The 21,172-nt window shown below is 45.1% G+C and overlaps 1 protein-coding gene across 1 annotated transcript in view; it reads right to left on the bottom strand.

Moving 5' to 3' along the window:
* Positions 1-21,172, bottom strand: part of ngfra (nerve growth factor receptor a (TNFR superfamily, member 16)) — a 49,561-nt gene that overhangs the window by 12,744 nt on the left and 15,645 nt on the right. The window contains exon 3 of the mRNA XM_055898227.1: positions 13,688-14,050. Within this exon, the coding sequence (XP_055754202.1) occupies positions 13,688-14,050 (363 nt within the window). The remainder of the gene's footprint in view (positions 1-13,687; positions 14,051-21,172) is intronic.

Here is a 21,172-nt window from a genome sequence, read left to right as displayed (position 1 = left end):
TAGTTATTTACGCTCCCCAGGAACACTGATGGGACTCTTAGGGTACATTTGTTAAATTCTGCAGCTTGTTAAGACTCCTGGCTGTTTCCTTGGCGATGACAGGACATTCCTTTTGTCCGTAGGGAGGGATAGGTTTACTGAAACTGTAGAGAATACCGTTCCACACTGGACACTCCCTGCTCACAGCCACGTCACACCAAGACACAAAAATAAAACTCAACCTATTTAAAGGCATGGTATCGATTTCAGGGAAATCTTTTAGGCCAAGGTCAGGTCACAAGTGTGTGGCCAGTAGGAATAGTAGTCACGTTTCCAGTCTGTCAGTCACAGTGCAGGTGTAACAGAACATGCTTGAACTTTCAGGAAGTGCGCTTCTCCTTCCATCTCTATTCACCAATCAGTTACAGTCGGTTTAGCATTATGGTGATAAAACAAGAGGATCCCAAAGATGAGATTTTCACAATCACTTCAAATTCCCCTCTTTCCACTTTTTCCACTGTGTGAGTCATACAGTGCATGCAGCGACTACGTCAGCCATATAATTCTACAATGACCACCCACACACACACCATTTATTCACACCTTTGGAGACGGTGTGTGTGAGTTCTGATAGCCGTGTCCATTTAATCCGGTACCTTACAGATGGCAATCTGGGTTGATCACAGTGAGTCAGAGTGACTCAACACTCACTGTCACCAACACGAACTTTCTCTTTTCCTCCTTCTAGCTGTATCTCTTTTTTCTCTCTTTCTTTCTATATTCCTCTGAACCCCTTGCCCTCTTTCTCTCTGCTTTTCTCTCATATCTCATGCTTACCTGCATGTATGCATCAGCCCTGTGCTGATCTAGAAGGTAAGGCAGTTAACTGGGAAATAAACCTGCGGCTCCAGTGCCTGTCTCGGTCTCGGTCGGCTAAGCGTGTTACCCAAAGGCGGCCGTGGTTTAACTGTTTTATTTCAGCTTCAATGGATTTTAAACGTCTCTGAAACAAATAAAACTTCCCTGAGCTTTTATGAGCGCAGGCTCGTGAATAACTGTTTATTAGGGGGACTGGAGGAGGATAGAGAAATGCTATGTAATTGTATTTTATTTAGCATTTTAGGTTTTTTATTGTAAAGTTAACCCTATACAATGCCTTCAGAAAGTATTCATACCCCTTGACTTACTCCACATTTTGTTGTTACAGCCTGAATTCAAAATGGATGTTTTCCTCACCCATCTACACACAATATGACAAAGTGAACACGTATTTTTATATTTTTTGCAAATGTATTAGAAAATGAAATAAAGAAATATTTCACTTACATAAGTATTAACACCCCTGAGTCAATACTTTGTAGAAGCACCCTTCGTAGCAATAAGCATTTGCAGGTCATGCCATAGATCTTCAAGTAGATTTAAGTCAAAACTGTAACTAGGCCACTCAGGAACATTTACTGTCTTCTTGGTAAGCAACTTTAGTGTAAATGTGGCCTTGTGTTTTAGTTTATTGTCCTGCTGAAAGGCGAATTCATCTCCAAATGTCTGGTGGAAAGCAGACTGAAGTTTCCTCTAAGATTTTGCCTGTGCTTAGACCATTCCATTTATTTTTTATCCTGAAAAACTCCCCAGTCCTTAATGATTCCAAGCACACCCATAACATGATGCAGCCACCACTATACTATGGAGAGTGGTACAGGTGATGTATTGATTTGCCACAAACATAACACTTTATATTAAGGAAAAAAAGTGAATTTCTTTGCCACATTTCTTGCAGTATTACTTTAGTGCCTTGTTGCAAACAGGATGCATGTTTTGGAATATTTGCATTATGTACAGGCTTCCTTCTTTTCACTCAATTAGGTTAGTATTGTGAAGTAACTACAATGTTGTTGACCGATCCTCAGTTTCCTCCTATAACTGCCATTAAACTCTATAACTGTTTTAAAGTCACCATTGGCCTCTTGTTGAAATCCCTTGTAACTGAGTTAGGAAGGATGTCTGTATCTTCGTAGTGATTGGGTGTATAATTACACCATCCAAAGTGGAGTTAATAACTTCCCCATGCTGAAAGGGATATTCAATGGGATATTTAACCCATCTTCCAATAGGTGCCCTTCTTTTTGCGAGGCATTCGAAAACCTCCCTGGTCTTTGTGGTTGAATCTGTATTTGAAATTGACTGCTCAACTGAGGGACATTACAGATAATTGTATGCGTGGGGTACAGAGATGAGGTAGTCATTCAAAAATCATGTTAAACCCTATTATTGCGAACAAAGTGAATCCATGCAACTTATTATGTGACTTGTTAAGCACATTTTTACTCCTGAATTTATTTAGGCTTGCCATAACAAAGGGGTTGACTACGTATTGACTCAAATACATTTCAGAATTTCATTTGTAATTAATTTGTCCAACAACAAAAAAAGTATAGAAACATAATTCCACTTTGACATTATTATTATTAGTATTGTGTGTAGGCCAGTGACAAAACATCTCAATTGAATACATTTTAAATTCAGGCTGTAACACAACAAAACATGGAAAAAGTCAAGGCACTGTATTCCCTCCTTGCTTCCTTGCAGTCAAGTTGGGGTGGAGGACAGTTATCAAACACACCACACGCACAATGACCTCTTTATCTATCAGAGAACACTCTCCCACTGTCTCATTACGGCCCATCTCTATCTGTCTAGGCCTCTTGTAAACACCACACACACACACACACACACACACACACACACACACACACACACACTCACACACACACACACACACACACACACACACACACACACACACACACACACACACACACACACACACACACACACACACACACACACACACACACACACACACACACACAGTCAGACACTTCTCTCTCCCCGGATGAAATTATTCAAGTTGGCGTTCTGCTTTCCATAGAGAGTGAGAGTTAATAGGGAGAGTGGGGGTAGAGAGAGTCAGAAAGGGACAGTATTAGGGGAGGGGGAGAGTGGGGGAGAGAGGAGGGGAGGGGGAGAGAGGAGGTGAGAGGATGGAGGACTAGAGGAACAGAAGCGCTGCTGTAAAGTGCTCTGATTAGCAGGAGTAATTACACTGCAGCAGTGAAGCACTGAATGACCCACTCCTCCCCTCATCCCTTTTCCCCCTCTTTTCCCTCGGCCTAACCCCTCAAGGCTGCTCGGGGAGAAAGGGAGGAGGGAGAGAGGGGAGGAGAAGAGAGGCTGAGAAAGAGAGAGTGGGGAAGAGATAAGGAGGGAGAGATAAAGAATTTCTCCCTCTATCTAAGAAGGGTCTGTAGGTGATAAACTGAGTCATGAAAAGCTAAACTTTAGTGTTTAAGGAAGTGTGCAATAACCCTGTCACACACACAGTCTGCACACTCACCGACACACACAACCAACCGCATGGTGGAGGAGAGAGACAGCTGACCTGAGAGATGAAGAGATGAACAGAGAGGGATGGAGAGAGAGAGAGATGTGAGCTGAGAAAGGATGAGAGAGAGAGATGTGAGCTGAGAGAGGATGAGAGAGAGATGTGATCTGCGAGAGAGAGAGAGATGTGAGCTGAGAGAGAGAGAGAGATGTGAGCTGCAAGAGGGAGAGAGATGTGAGCTGAGAGAGTGAGAGATGTGATCTGAGAGAGATGTGATCTGAGAGAGAGAGAGATGTGAACTGAGAGAGGATGAGAGAGAGAGATGTGAGCTGAGAAAGAGAGATGTGAGCTGAGAGAGAGAGATGTGAGCTGAGAGATGTGAGCTGAGAGAGATGTGAGCAGAGAGAGATGTGAGCAAAGTGAGAGAGAGAGAGAGAGAGAGAGAGAGAGAGAGAGAGAGAGAGAGAGAGAGAGAGAGAGAGAGAGAGAGAGAGAGAGAGAGAGAGAGAGAGAGAGAGAGAGAGAGAGAGAGAGTGTCCAAGTCTGTGTGGGTCCTGCTGCAGAGTGTTCGGTGCTCAGAAAGGTCACCCAGCGAAACCCGAGTGTGAGCAGGAGAAACCCCAGCACTCTTATCGACCCTCCAGTCCACACAGAACAGCACAGCACATCTGATGCACCCCCCCTCTCTCTCTAATCATTCTCTCATTGTGAGTGATTGCCACTTGGAAACAGCTGGATATGAAGGGAATATGTGAAAATGCCTGCCGCAGCTACTTAAACACACACGTGCGTGCATGCACACACACACACACACACACACACACACACACACACACACACACACACACACACACACACACACACACACACACTGTGTCAGCAAGATTGAAATCTAGCATCACACACATTGACTGAGTTAGGCCTAGATTCAATCAGATCAAGTGTTAACCGCCGAAGTCTGGATAATTTTTTATTGCAAAAACGGTTTGGCTGGCTCCACTGGCTCCCATAGGCAAGATTTTGATTGGATGTTACATTTCAAGAACCCTCCCCCACACGCCCGTAGAAGGGGTGCTGTGTGTTATGTGCGTCACTGTTATCCCTCCAGTAGTTGTGGCCTATGCTAGTTTCAAGTTATGAAAGGTGGCCGACAGTCTGCGATTTATTTTCATTGAAATTGAAAGTGGATTATACTGGTAAAGTCAAACATCACAACACGTTCTAAACCACTCTGGTGACAGACTTTTGTCCCTGTCTCCATTCATCACATGGCTGCTTGCTGCACTTTGTTACCATCGCAAATATCGTGAAGATTGGCCATTATAGTTGTTTTTGTAAGGACCCAAAAAACCGAGGCAGTGGGAGAACCTAGAAAGTAAATACAAAAACAATGCAGTATTAGCTAGCTGGCTACAGTAGGCCACTTGAAGGGTAATGCCAGGTGTGCACTACATGACTTTCAAAATCCTCTCACACTAAACCATGTGGCACAGACAGGGCTCACACACTAAACCATGTGGCACAGACAGGGGTCACATACTAAACCATGTGGCACAGACAGGGGTCACATACTAAACCATGTGGCACAGACAGGGGTCACACACTAAACCATGTGGCACAGACAGGGGTCACATACTAAACCATGTGGCACAGACAGGGGTCACACACTAAACCATGTGGCACAGACAGGGCTCACACACTAAACCATGTGGCACAGACAGGGGTCACACACTAAACCATGTGGCACAGACAGGGCTCACACACTAAACCATGTGGCACAGACAGGGGTCACACACTAAACCATGTGGCACAGACAGGGCTCACACACTAAACCATGTGGCACAGACAGGGCTCACACACTAAACCATGTGGCGCAGACAGGGGTCACACACTAAACCATGTGGCACAGACAGGGGGCACACACTAAACCATGTGGCACAGACAGGGGTCACACACTAAACCATGTGGCACAGACAGGGGTCACACACTAAACCATGTGGCACAGACAGGGGTCACATACTAAACCATGTGGCATAGACAGGGGTCACATACTAAACCATGTGGCACAGACAGGGGTCACACACTAAACCATGTGGCACAGACAGGGATCACATACTAAACCATGTGGCACAGACAGGGGTCACACACTAAACCATGTGGCACAGACAGGGGTCACACACTGAACCATGTGGCACAGACAGGGGTCACACACTAAACCATGTGGCACAGACAGGGGTCACACACTAAACCATGTGGCACAGACAGGGGTCACATACTAAACCATGTGGCACAGACAGGGGTCACACACTAAACCATGTGGCACAGACAGGGGTCACATACTAAACCATGTGGCACAGACAGGGGTCACATACTAAACCATGTGGCACAGACAGGGGTCACACACTAAACCATGTGGCACAGACAGGGGTCACACACTAAACCATGTGGCACAGACAGGGATCACACACTAAACCATGTGGCACAGACAGGGGTCACACACTAAACCATGTGGCACAGACAGGGGTCACACACTAAACCATGTGGCACAGACAGGGGTCACATACTAAACCATGTGGCACAGACAGGGGTCACATACTAAACCATGTGGCACAGACAGGGGTCACACACTAAACCATGTGGCACAGACAGGGGTCACATACTAAACCATGTGGCACAGACAGGGGCCCGCTACCAAATCCTGTGGGCTCTCCTTCTCCGTGGCCAACGTGAGTAAAACATTTAAACGTGTTAACCCTCGCAAGGCTGCCGGCCCAGACGGCATCCCTAGCTGCATCCTCAGAGCATGCGCAGACCAGCTGGCTGGTGTGTTTACGGACATATTCAACAAATCCCTATCCCAGTCTGTTGTCCTCACATAATTCAAGATGGCCACAATTGTTCCTGTTCCCAAGAAAGCTAAGGTAACTGAACAAAATGACTATCGCCCCGTAGCACTCACTTCTGTCATCATGAAGTGCTTTGAGAGACGAGTTAAGTATCATATCACCTCCACCCTACCCGATACCCTAGACCCACTCCAATTTCCTTACCCCCCCAATACGTCCACTGACAATAAAATCGCAATCACACTGCACACTGCCCTCTCCCATCTGGACAAGAGGAATACCTATGTAAGAATGCTGTTCATTAACTACAGCTCAGCATTTAACACCATAGTACCCTCCAAACTCGTCATGAAGCTGGCCCTGGGTCTCGACCCCGCCCTGTGCAACTGGGTCCTGGACTTTCTGATGGGCCGCCCCCATGTGGTGAAGGTAGCAAACAACATCTCCACCCCGCTGATCCTCAACACTTGGGCCCCACAAGGGTGTGTTCTCAGCCCTCTCCAGTACTCCCTGCTCACCCATGACTGCGTGGCCATGCACGCTTCCAACTCAATCATCAAGTTTGCAGACGACACTACAGTGGTAGGCCTGATTACCAACAACGACAAGACAGCCTACAGGGAGGAGGTGAGGGCCCTCGGAGTGTGGTTTCAGGAAAATAACCTCTCAATCAATGTCATAAAAGCAAAGGAGATGATCGTGGACTTCAGGAAACACCAGAGGGAGCACCACCCTATCCACATTGACGCGACCGCAGTGGAGAAGGTGGGAAGTTTTAAGCTCCTCGGCGTACACATCACAGACAAACTGAAATGGTCCACCCACACAGACAGTGTGGTGAAGAAGGCGCAACAGTGCCTCAGGAGGCTAAAGACATTTGGCTTGTCATCTAAAACACTCACAAACTTTTACAGATGCACAATCGAGAGCATCCTGTCGTGCTGTATCACCGCCTGCTACGGCAATTGCACCGTCCGCAAAGACAGGGCTCTCCAGAGGGTAGTGTGGTCTGCACAACGCATCACCGGGGGCAAACTACCTGCCCTCCAGGACACCTACAGCACCCGATGTCACAGGAAGGCTAAAAAGATCATCAAGGACAACAACCACCCGAGCCATTGCCTGTCCACCATAACGCGACTTTAATAATGTTTACATACCCTACATTACTCATCTCATATGTATATACTGTATTCTACACCATCTACTGCATCTTGCCTATGCCGCACGCCATCGCTCATCCATATATTTATATGTACATATTCTTATTCATCACTTTACATTTGTGTGTATTTGTGTGTATAAGGTAGTTGTTGTGAATTTGTTAGATTACTTGTTAGATTTTACTGCATAGTTGGAACTAGAAGCACAAGCGTTTCACTACACTCGCATGAACATCTGCTAACCATGTGTATGTGACCAATAACATTTGATTTGATTTGACTTGTTTTCTCAATTCTTTTAATCGCCTCCGCATAGGAGATTTGATTGACAGCTCTAACTTTTGCCACCTTCTTCACCTTCACAGGGCACTCCAGGAACTCAGGATCATGATCCCCACCACAATTGCAGCACCATCATCTTTCTACACACCATTCTTCAGAATACTCTGTTCGTCTGCACACTGTTGAAACGTCTGCACACACTTGAAACATGGCCAAATCCTTTAATATTCTTACACTGCAGTGGTTTGGGGACGAAAGCTTCCTACATAACCAAGCTTCACATGCGTAGGTATTTGCTCTTTATCAAAAACCAACAGAACCGACAGACTTTCTTCTATTTCTCCATTCCCCCAGCGGTTCAGACACCAGGAATTCTCTTCAGGTATTCAACCTCAACATCCGTTGTCGCCCCTGAGATGACTCTTTTAACGGGTGCTCTACTCTGAAGTTCAAAACATTAAAACTTCTGTTGTCCGGATTCTTTTGAGTCCCACTGCAATCTTCCTCTGCTCTTCAGAAATACAATGAATCAAAATACGCCATTTTAGACACCTCAAACGGGTTTCCCACATATGCATCCTTACTCAACAAACGCATCCCAACAAGAAGCAATTCATTATCATTCACACACGTATCCTCCACTCCAATTTTAGACAATTTCAACTACTGTTGTCCATTCAGAACATTCGTCTTCACCAAATTTGCTCGACGCGCTGCTTGATTCCAACTCAGCATCCGCTTCCGCCATCTTCCCACACACTAGTCGACACATTGAAATGACAGTGGACATGTAAACGTTGCATCATCTGCTCAGATGACAGATAAACCAATACATGTATTGACCCAAATTACTTATTGATATTGGTATGAGTGGGTTCATGTTGTTTTATAGATCTACACAAGCTGCAGTTTGCTATGTAGAATTGATGATCTAGACTTTCCATTGCAATAATGATGTCATTTCAGTTAACGTAGCTACAACAAGCTTTGGCTCAAAGCAGCCTCATAAATGTTTTCAGTCAGACATTCATGCTTGCCACACAGAGTTGAAATGTCTAGCCAACACTTCAGAGCTGTAACGATTTAACGCTTTGGTTAAAGGCAAGTATAAACGCATACAAGTAGTAGTCATCGTTCCTGCTGGGGAGTCTACACATTCTGGGTGATGCGAAACAATGTCAACATCTCACTGGCTTCTTCTCTGGCGAGCTCTCATTGGCTATTGCTGATCACAGTTTTAAAAGCTTGTTGTTGCACATTTCACACTACAAGAGCATTGCAGATTTTGCTCTGATAAAATCAAACATGTTTGAAAATATCGGGATGTCTGGGACTGCTCGAAGACGAGATCGGTAGCCCTCAGATTGCGTCTCTGACCCGTTCAAGTTAAATGAGCGTTGGTGACGGCTGCACGCCCTGATTAGGCAACGACATGGGGATTTTGTCTCAGATTTCAGGGACAGCTAAAATTGTGTAGTGTACACCCGGCATAACTCAATGTAACTGATAATTAGCTGACTTTACACACTGTTAAGCTAAGTGAATTAAATGTCATCAACTAGCAAACTTCCTATTAGCTAGCTATCTTGATGTAATCATTGTTAATTAAAAACACAGTCTCCAAATGCATTTGTAAATAATAACCATGGAAGAGGGTGAAATTGAATCTCCAGCTGTCAGTAAAGGGAGAGTGTAGGCTACTGGACAGGGCAGGTCATTTTGTTGCAGGACATTATGAAAAGATTGTCCAGTTCCAGTACCTAGAGGGGAAAGGTTTGAGGACAGCGAGATAATAGCAACATAATATTTTGTGCTGTGTAATTGAAGTATAATGAAGCCTGTTTCTTTGTGATGTTTTCTGTCTTCAGATATGGAACTCTGTGAAAGCCTGTTTGTGTCACACCCTGATCTGTTTCACCTGTCTTTGTGATGGTCTCCACCCTCCTCCAGGTGTCACCCATCTTCCCCATTATCCCCTGTGTATTTATGCCTGTGTTCTCTGTTTGTCTGTTGCTAGTTCGTTTTGTTCATAAAACCTACCAGCATTTGTTCCCCTGCTCCTGCCTGTTTTATTGCTCCTGTTTTCTAGTCCTTCCTGGTGTTGACTGTTCTGCCTGTCCTGACCCTGAGACAGCCTGCCGGTTTGTACCTTACCCCACCGTTCTGGATTATTGACCCCTACCTGTCCTGACCCTGAGACTGCCTGCCAGTTTGTACCTTACCCCACCGTTCTGGATTATTGACCCCTACCTGTCCTGACCCTGAGACAGCCTGCCGATTTGTACCTTACCCCACCGTTCTGGATTATTTACCCCTGCCTGCCCTGACCCTGAGACTGCCTGCCGTTCTGGACCCTTTATACCCTCTCTGGATTATTGACCACTGCCTGCCTTGACCTGTCATTTGCCTGCCCCTGTTGTTGTAATAGACTTTTGTTGCTTCGACATAGTCTGCATCTGGGTCTTACCTAAACGTGATAGTTTGCCCAATGAAGAGAGAGGTCCCAATGAAGGTTCCAAGAGACTATGGGTATATCCTATATGACATGGGTCATTGTGGCTAGCTACTTCTTGTCCCTCATGCTAGCCTTTACAACCAAATATCACTTCAGAAATGTCAACATTATAAATATTGACATGGCCAGCATTGTAGACCATTTCTTCCCTCTTGCTGCAGATTTAACTGATCTAGAAATAACAGAGACATTCTGTGAAAACCAGCGTGCTGTAAATGTTCTTAAATGTTTTGTCACCATTGCTTGTTTTGTAGAATTATTTTGTCCTCGTGCACTGTTGCTACTAATCTGGTGAGCACCAAATTTGTTCTCATAGACCACCGGGGTGTCTTGGGAACAGAACAGTCATGGCAATGGTTCGATGGCGTCCACATGTTTCCATGTGACCTTATGGGTGTGTGACTATGGCTCCTTTCACATGCCAGAGTCCCCCGACACACCACACAGGGCAAGGTCACCCAGAGCCACCCCATACTGTCACTACTGTCACTAGCACTGTCCCTAGTCTTGTCCGTGGCCAGCGGAACACAACACAGGGTCACAGAGAAGAAGACAGAGCCCCGAGGTCAGAGGTGAGAGGCGCTCTGGTTGTGTGCTGTCTTTATCTCCACTGCTGGTGGTCCTCTATATGGTACAGCACAAGGCTGCATTGTACCCTACTGTACATCACTCATAATAGAAGGCCTGACATAGATGTCCACTCACTGTATGAGGCACACATGGTGTGGTTTGACTGGATGTCTGCAGTCCATATGACTCTCTGACTCTCTGGAAGGTTCTGGACTGGTTCATATGATTATGAATTGGGAAGGTTCTGGACATGTTCATATGATTATGAATTGGGAAGGTTCTGGACATGTTTATGTGATTATGAATTGGGAAGGTTCTGGACATGTTCATGTGATTATGAATTGGGAAGGTTCTGGACTTGTTCATGTGATTATGAATTGGGAAGGTTCTGGACATGTTCATGTGATTATGAATTGGGAAGGTTCTGGACTTGTTCATGTGATTATGAATTGGGAAGGTTCTGGACTTGTTCATGTGATTATGAATTGGGAAGGTTCTGAACTGGTTCATATGATTATGAATTGGGAAGGTTCTGGACATGTTCATGCGATTATGAATTGGGAAGGTTCTGGACATGTTCATGTGATTATGAATTGGGAAGGTTCTGGACATGTTCATGTGATTATGAATTGGGAAGGTTCTGGACATGTTCATGCGATTATGAATTGGGAAGGTTCTGGACTTGTTCATGTGATTATGAATTGGGAAGGTTCTGGACATGTTCATGTGATTATGGTGCTGGGACGTGTCCTATTTTTTCCTCACTACCTTCTACTCTCTCTCTGTCTCTCTCTCTCTCTCTCTTCTCTCATTTTAATCTCTCTCTCTCTTTCGATCTCTTTCTATCTCTTTCTGTCTATCTGTCTCTCTCTCTCTCTCTCTCTCTCTCTTTTCTCATTTTAATCTCCCTCTCTCTGAACAGAGATGTCCCTGGCTGATCAGAAGCAGGTGTTTCTGCCTTTTTGAGAACCCAGAAACAGCTGTCAGTGAGGAGGAGGAGTCTGCCTCCTAAATGACACTTTACTCACTATGTAGTGTACTACTTTTGACCAGGACACGCTACGGGCTCTGGTTAAAAGCAATTCACTATATAGGGAATAGGGTGCCATTTTGGACACAGCCTATGTGTGGGCGAGAGAGTGTTTTCTCCTCTCCTGATCTTTCTGGGTTTATCTTTTCTCAGTCTGTTTCACAACTAACTGAGAACTGCCAGCCGCGGCCAAGAGATGACAGAACATTAAAAGAAGAGCGATTTATGACCCCCATCTGCCTGACAAGCATCTCCAGCACAGTGCAGCAGGTGTCCACGGATATCCCACTTGCATTTGCAACGTGGCATTTCTGGCCCAGGCAGCATCCAAGCCCAGCACACAAACCTCACCCAAGTCCCCCATCCAAAAAGTAACTAATCCTAGTAAGTGTCCAAGTTCCAAATTCCGAACCTAATATCCAAAACCATTAAGGAAATCTTTTTCCAAAACCCCAAATTAATGTCCATGATCCAAAACCAATATCAAGCCTTGTTTTTATCACCTTTACGAAACCTTGGAACATTCTAGTCCTACTGTACCAAAGGTCATCTGGAGGTGGCGTTAAGGACCTCTGTTATAAAGTTGATAATTTCCTTCATACAGTATATTTACTGGAACTCAAACCTGCTGGGCCCATAGACATAACCCAGCCTGTGGAGCCAACCCAGGTCCCATAAACCTAACCCAGCCTGTGGAGCCAACACAGGTCCCATAAACCTAACCCAGCCTGTGGAGCCAACCCAGGTCCCATAAACCTAACCCAGCCTGTGGAGCCAACCCAGGTCCCATAAACCTAACCCAGCCTGTGGAGCCAACCCAGGTCCCATAAACCTAACCCAGCCTGTGGAGCCAACCCAGGTCCCATAAACCTAACCCAGCCTGTGGAGCCAACCCAGGTCCCATAAACCTAACCCAGCCTGTGGAGCCAACCCAGGTCCCATAAACCTAACCCAGCCTGTGGAGCCAACCCAGGTCCCATAAACCTAACCCAGCCTGTGGAGCCAACCCAGGTCCCATAAACCTAACCCAGCCTGTGGAGCCAACCCAGGTCCCATAGACCTAACCCAGCCTGTGGAGCCAACCCAGGTCCCATAGACCTAACCCAGCCTGTGGAGCCAACCCAGGTCCCATAAACCTAACCCAGCCTGTGGAGCCAACCCAGGTCCCATAAACCTAACCCAGCCTGTGGAGCCAACCCAGGTCCCATAAACCTAACCCAGCCTGTGGAGCCAACCCAGGTCCCATAAACCTAACCCAGCCTGTGGAGCCAACCCAGGTCCCATGAACCTAACCCAGCCTGTGGAGCCAACCCAGGTCCCATAAACCTAACCCAGCCTGTGGAGCCAACCCAGGTCCCATAAACCTAACCCAGTCTGCTACCAAAGCAGGGAGCTCCATATCTTGTAGCCCAAGCAGCAGTGGACCTCCCAGAGGCTGGGCTTATTATTCACTGACATGGCTGATTTCATGCCACGTCCACCCTGCTGGATTGACAGCTTCCTGGGTATGTGCTCCAGTGCTGCAGCCTGCCCTGTAGTGCATCTGTGTTCACCGTGCCCGCAGAGGGAATACCTGGCCTCTAGTTAGAGCGTTTGGAGATTATGCACTGTCTCTGTGTTGACACTCCACCACTTCTTGACCTCTGTGACCGCTGTTCTGTTGTTTCTGCCGTCTGACAATTTGGCCTGCATGGCCCTCTGACCCTGACTGTAGAACAGACACATGTGGAAGTCACCCCTGTTGACCTCCTGAATTCACATGAGAAAGAAAACATTGTGATAGAGACATACAGGCCTTTACTATACGACCCTGATAGGACAGGAGGGCAAAGGTTACCATAAGTTCCCAGACGTTACTGTTACTGGCTAGCGTGCAGGTTGTGTGTGTATGTTGCTGTTAGTGTGTGTTGGTTCTCTTACTGTGGCAGAGGGAGTCGCTGACGGGGGTGCAGGCGCTCAGCTCCACCTCGATGCCCTCATCACATATGGTGCAGGGCAGGCAGGGGTCCAGGGAGCTGTCCCGGTCGGAGTAGGTGTCGTCTATACACTCCTCACACACCGTGTCGTGGTTGTGCTCGCAGTGTGCCAACACGCCCTGGCCCGCCGGGCACACCGTGCAGGGCTCGCAGCGCCCAGACACCTCATTCAGGTAGTAGTTGTAGTCACACACGCAGATGGCATTGTTGGAGTCAGTGCAGGGCGTCTGCATGCGCATCAGACCTGTACACATGGTGCAGGGGATACAGGTGTCTGTGTGGCTGTAGGTCTCTGAGTAGGTCTCACCTGGAGGAGAAGAAAGAAGAAGGGGATAGAGAACGATGAGGGGAGGATGATCTACCGATCCTCGACTTTGGCGATGTCATTTACAAAATAGCCTCCAATACCCTACTCAATAAATTGGATGCAGTCTATCACAGTGCCATCCGTTTTGTCACCAAAGCCACATATACTACCCATCATTGCGACCTGTACGCTGTCATTGGCTGGCCCTCGCTTCATACTCGTCGCCAAACCCACTGGCTCCAGGTCATCTACAAGACCCTGCTAGGTAAAGTCCCCCCTTATCTCAGCTCGCTGGCCACCATAGCAGCACGCACTCCAGCAGGTATATCTCTCTGGTCACCCCCAAAACCAATTCCTCCTTTGGCCGCCTCTCCTTCCAGTTCTCTGCTGCCAATGACTGGAACGAACTACACAAATCTCTGAAACTGGAAACACTTATCTCCCTCACTAGCTTTAAGCACCAGCTGTCAGAGCAGCTCACAGATTACTGCACCTGTACATAGCCCATCTATAATTTAGCCCAAACAACTACCTCTCCCCCAACTGTATTTATTTATTTTGCTCCTTTGCACCCCATTATTTCTATCTCTACTTTGCACATTCTTCCACTGCAAATCTACCATTCCAGTGTTTTACTTGCTATATTGTATTTACTTCGCACCCATGGCCTTTTTTTTGTTGTCTTTACCTCCCTTATCTCACCTCATTTGCTCACATTGTATATTGACTTATTTTTCTACTGTATTATTGACTGTATGTTTGTTTTACTCCATGTGTGTTGTTGTATGTGTCGAACTGCTTTGCTTTATCTTGGCCAGGTCGCAATTGAGAACTTGTTCACAACTTGCCTACCTGGTTAAATAAAGTTGAAATAAATAAAAAATATTTAAAAAATGAGACAGAGGGGTGAAGGGGAAGGGGGATGGAGGGAGGGAGGGAGGGAGGAGAGGAAAAATGTATATGAGAAGGAGATGAGAGAGAGAGAGACAGTCAGTCTAATGACATGAATCATGTTTACTGCTGCTGTGTTCATCGAGAGGGGGGACACAGTGATCCAGTGGGCTCTGGATGATTTGTGTTGTGAGACATGAAAGGTGCTCTTGTTGAGGAAGGAGTCTGAAGCCTGCCGCGCTCATTACTAGATTGATCTCTGTGTGGACTGTACCGACTGTACTGTAATCATATAGCTCTCTGCTGCTCTGAACAGACGACGAGATGGCCTGTATTCAAAGTTAATCAAGCTGGGTTTGGCACAAATGATCACTGATCATTTGATGCTTGGCCACTCTTCATAATTTTAAAGTATGTTTCAAGCTATTTCTGAAAAGAATACATACGTCTAACAATATTGAGATGAATAAACTTAGTGCACGCCATGCGCATGTTTCCCATTGTAAATCAGACTTGTCATGAAAGTGTGCGTGTGTGAACAAGCATTATAACTCTGCCAGGAAAACGCCCTCCATTCACCTGACTATAACACCCTCCAACACCCTTTATTTGCTGCATGATTTGAAACTGTTGGAATTAGGCCATGGGACGGCAGTTTCTAAAAGAAAGAGCAATGGCGAATTTGATCACATTTCTGTAGAGGTGTGGGCAGAATGTTTTAGAGTGACTTTTTCAAACTAAACATGCATGCTGCCTATATCGAGTGCCAAACACTTTATTGATTGCATATTCAAAAATGTTTTAATTAAAATGCTACAGCCCACACTTCTTTGCAAAAGACTAATTGTTTTGTTGATCAATATTTTATTGTGTTTCTTCAGTATCTCCTGCCTTGGGTCTCTGAGATGTCACGCTCCTATCGCACAGTAATACTGTAGCCTATACCCATACTGTCAAGTCTTTTACACAAGCTACCGGTATATTTACTGTGTAGGAAGAATGTATTCATCTTTTTCAGTCATTTATGCTGTATCTGGCTGTAAAGGGCAGTAATTTATGCTGTATCTGGCTGTAAAGGGCAGTAATTTATGCTGTATCTGGCTGTAAAGGGCAGTAATGTATGCTGTATCTGGCTGTAAAGGGCAGTAATTTATGCTGTATCTGGCTGTAAAGGACAGTATTTATGCTGTATCTGGCTGTAAAGGGCAGTAATGTATGCTGTATCTGGCTGTAAAGGGCAGTAATTTATGCTGTATCTGGCTGTAAAGGGCAGTAATGTATGCTGTATCTGGCTGTAAAGGGCAGTAATTTATGCTGTATCTGGCTGTAAAGGGCAGTAATTTATGCTGTATCTGGCTGTAAAGGGCAGTAATGTATGCTGTATCTGGCTGTAAAGGGCAGTAATTTATGCTGTATCTGGCTGTAAAGGGCAGTAATGTAAGCTGTATCTGGCTGTAAAGGGCAGTAATTTATGCTGTATCTGGCTGTAAAGGACAGTATTTATGCTGTATCTGGCTGTAAAGGGCAGTAATGTATGCTGTATCTGGCTGTAAAGGGCAGTAATGTATACTGTATCTGGCTGTAAAGGGCAGTAATTTATGCTGTATCTGGCTGTAAAGGGCAGTAATTTATGCTGTATCTAGCTGTAAAGGACAGTATTTATGCTGTATCTGGCTGTAAATGGCAGTAATTTATGCTGTATCTGGCTGTAAAGGGCAGTAATTTACGCTGTATCTGGCTGTAAAGGGCAGTAATTTATGCTGTATCTGGCTGTAAAGAGCAGTAATTTATGCTGTATCTGGCTGTAAAGGGCAGTAATTTATGCTGTATCAGGCTGTAAAGGACAGTATTTATGCTGTATCTGGCTGTAAAGGGCAGTAATTTATGCTGTATCTGCCTCTAAAGGACAGTATTTATGCTGTATGTGGCTGTAAAGGGCAGTAATTTATGCTGTATCTGGCTGTAAAGGGCAGTAATTTATTCTGTATCTGGCTGTAAAGGACAGTATTTATGCTGTATCTGGCTGTAAAGGACAGTATTTATGCTGTATCTGCCTCTAAAGGACAGTATTTATGCTGTATCTGGCTGTAAAGGGCAGTAATTTATACTGTATCTGGCTGTAAAGGACAGTATTTATTCTGTATCTGGCTGTAAAGGACAGTATTTATGCTGTATCTGGCTGTAAAGGACAGTATTTATGCTGTATCTGGCTGTAAAGGACAGTATTTATGCTGTATCTGGCTGTAAAGGACAGTATTTATGCTGTATCTGCCTCTAAAGGACAGTATTTATGCTGTATCTGGCTGTAAAGGGCAGTAATTTATACTGTATCTGGCTGTAAAGGACAGTATTTATTCTGTATCTGGCTGTAAAGGACAGTATTTATGCTGTATCTGGCTGTAAAGAACTGTGACACTTTCTGACAGAGAAAACAGTGGCCAATTGTTGTGGACTTGTCAACAATGTTTTGATTTCAATTCCAAAAATAAAACACATTGATTTCGTTCTTCTCACTAACAGCAAATGGTTGCATCTTGTTATTATGTTCTTATGAATGTGTGTCCTCATATCCCCCATTTGCACAACGTACTTACTTGCCTGCTTGCAATACAATACTACAACTAATAGAAAATGTGCGTGGAGGAAAGCACATTCTCAAGCCAAGTTCACTTTTTATAAATGACAACTTTTGCGTCTAAACTGGCGCACGCATGTTTGTGGTATATTTTGTAGCTACGCAATGTTTATAAAGGAGGCCCCTGATGACTATTTGCTGAGCCAGTTGTAGTTGTCTTTATGAAGTTCCATTAGTAGAATGTGCTCTTCAGGAATGTTGGTGCTAGAAGTTGAGCCATGAAGGTGTTGACCCCAAACTGGGTTATTCTCATGCTGAGAGTTCTTAGCGGTACAAAGTCATCCATTAATATTGCATGTTCTTATAGAATTTTTTTCAGATATAATTGGAACCCTGCTGAATTATTCATAGTCTGTTATTTTCGTGGCTGTAGGAGATGAGAGTGACGTTTGGCGGGAGAGGAGGAGAGGGAGGATGAGAGAGGAGAGGGAAGAGATGAGGAGAGGAGAGGATAAGAGAGGAAAGGGTGGAGAGGAGGACAGGATACGAGAGGAGAGGATAAGAGAGGAGAGGATAAGAGAGGAGAGGATAAGAGAGGAGAGGATAAGAGAGGAGAGGAGGAGATGGTGGAGAGGAGGGGCAGGCTGGTTTGAATAACAGAACAGCGGGATCCCCACCGGATATAGGGTTCCCCAAATCCCTCTGTACTCCTGTGTGATGCTCTTCTAAAGAGCGAGAGGAGGCATCTTCTGCAATCTGTTCAATGTAAAGCTTTAGAGGCTTCCCTTGCTATTAGAAACAGCAAGTGATGCATGTTTTTGTGTGTCTGCATCTGCGTGAGAGTAGTGTGTGTGCGTGCCTGCCTGCCTGCCTGCCTGCCTGCCTGCCTGCCTGCGTGCGTGCATGCGTGCGTGCGTGCGTGCGTGTGTGCCAGGACAAGCAGTGAGAAGTGTTGGATGGCAGTTGTTGTTGTGTTCAGTAAGAGAGAGAGAGTGTATTGCTGGTGTGAAAAGCCCTGCAGCAATGTCCCAGCACTTGCCTTGCCTTGGAAGCTCCTCCAGCATGTAAACACTAGCACAGGCTGAGCCTAATATCTCTAACACCTTGTAAACAGCAGCACAGCTTACTACCTGACAACACAGGGTGTCATCTCCCTTACTTTAAACACAGTGGAAACAGAGAATGTGAGAGGTAACGGCAACATTAGTGGAGGATAAACAGAACAGGATTGGATAAAACAGGCTCATACTGTGAGAACAGGATTGGATAAAACAGGCTCATACTGTGACAACAGGATTGGATTAAACAGGATCATACTGTGAGAACAGGATTGGATAAAACAGGCTCATACTGTGAGAACAGGATTGGATTAAACTGGCTCATACTGTGAGAACAGGATTGGATAAAACAGGCTCATACTGTGAGAACAGGATTGGATTAAACTGGCTCATACTGTGAGAACAGGATTGGATAAAACAGGCTCATACTGTGAGAACAGGATTGGATTAAACTGGCTCATACTGTGAGAACAGATTGGATTGAACAGGCTCATACTGTGAGAACAGGATTGGATAAAACAGGCTCATACTGTGAGAACGGGATTGGATAAAACAGGCTCATACTGTGAGAACAGGATTGGATTAAACAGGCTCATACTGTGAGAACAGGATTGGATAAAACAGGCTCATACTATGAGAACAGGATTGGATTAAACAGGCTCATACTGTGAGAACAGGATTGGATTAAACAGGCTCATACTGTGAGAACAGGATTGGATTAAACAGGCTCATACTGTGAGAACAGGATTGGATTAAACAGGCTCATACTGTGAGAACAGGATTGGATTGAACAGGCTCATACTGTGAGAACAGGATTGTATAAAACAGGCTCATACTGTGAGAACAGGATTGGATAAAACAGGCTCATACTGTGACAACAGGATTGGATTAAACAGGCTCATACTGTGAGAACAGGATTGGATTGAACAGGCTCATACTGTGAGAACAGGATTGGATTAAACAGGCTCATACTGTGAGAACAGGATTGGATTAAACAGGCTCATACTGTGAGAACAGGATTGGATTAAACAGGCTCATACTGTGAGAACATGATTGGATTGAACAGGCTCATACTGTGAGAACATGATTGGATTAAACAGGCTCATACTGTGAGAACAGGATTGGATTAAACAGGCTCATACTGTGAGAACAGGATTGGATTGAACAGGCTCATACTGTGAGAACAGGATTGGATTAAACAGGCTCATACTGTGAGAACAGGATTGGATTAAACAGGCTCATACTGTGAGAACATGATTGGATTAAACAGACTCATACTGTGAGAACAGGATTGGATTAAACAGGCTCATACTGTGAGAACAGGATTGGATTAAACAGGCTCATACTGTGAGAACATGATTGGATTAAACAGACTCATACTGTGAGAACAGGATTGGATTAAACAGGCTCATACTGTGAGAACAGGATTGGATTAAACAGGTTCGTACTGTGAGAACAGGATTGGGTAAAACAGGCTCATACTGTGAGAACAGGATTGGGTAAAACAGGATCATACTGTGAGAACAGGATTGGATTGAACAGGTTCATACTGTGAGAACAGGATTGGATTAAACAGGTTCGTACTGTGAGAACAGGATTGGATTAAACAGGTTCATACTGTGAGAACAGGATTAGGTAAAACAGGCTCATACTGTGAGAACAGGATTGGATTAAATAGACTCATACTGTGAGAACAGGATTGGATTAAACAGGCTCATACTGTGAGAACAGGATTGGATAAAACAGGCTCATACTGTGAGAACAGGATTGGATAAAAGAGGTTCATACTGTGAGAACAGGATTGGATTAAACAGGCTCATACTGTGAGAACAGGATTGGATTAAACAGGTTCATACTGTGAGAACAGGATGTTATTTCCTCTGGGTTTCCAACTCCAACCATTTGAGGTAACACAGTGAAAAACATTGACGATGGTCCAAAATTGGATGATCCAAACATGACAACATGTTACAGACCATCAAAAAGACCATCAAATAGTAAATATAAATTCATTTGATTCATAAGAATCAGGGAACATGTGACAGGGCAATGGAGAGACCTGACGTTGAGCTCCCTCCACTGACAGGTGGTAGCCCAGGTTTAGTTTGGCAGTGAGTGTTTCAGATGGTGGTCTGGTCTCTTTATATGGCTCTGGCTAGAGGTAGCAGAGCAGCTCTGACATTGACTGAATGAGCGGGGCCTTCGATCTGGCGGAAAAATAACTGACCTTAGGGTAAATAATGATTTGAAGTAGGACTCAGAGCATTTGTTTTCTTTTCAATCAGGCTTGGCGGTACAACCTTTCCTCAACCTCCCCAATTATCCCGCAGTGCAACAGGCCTCTACCTAATTTTAGCTCGCATGCATAAATCCCTATGCAGTCATTGTATATAAACATGTCTAAACGTGACCGTATGCTCCAGAACCACGCACATGTTGGAGGGAGGGAGGGAGGGAGGGAGGGAGGGAGGGAGGGAGGGTAAAAATCAGTTACCATGCCCATCACCTCCTGAGACCATGCAGAACATTAAGGTTAGCAACATCTTTCCTCTCTTCCTGAATATGAACCTCATGGTTCCTGTCAACCTGACCACCCTC

The sequence above is a fragment of the Salvelinus fontinalis genome, chromosome 34, assembly GCF_029448725.1.
Source record: "Salvelinus fontinalis isolate EN_2023a chromosome 34, ASM2944872v1, whole genome shotgun sequence".
In the NCBI taxonomy this organism is placed as follows: Eukaryota; Metazoa; Chordata; class Actinopteri; order Salmoniformes; family Salmonidae; genus Salvelinus; species Salvelinus fontinalis.
Note: the sequence above shows the minus strand (reverse complement) of the source record. Positions and strands in the feature narration are given on the sequence as shown.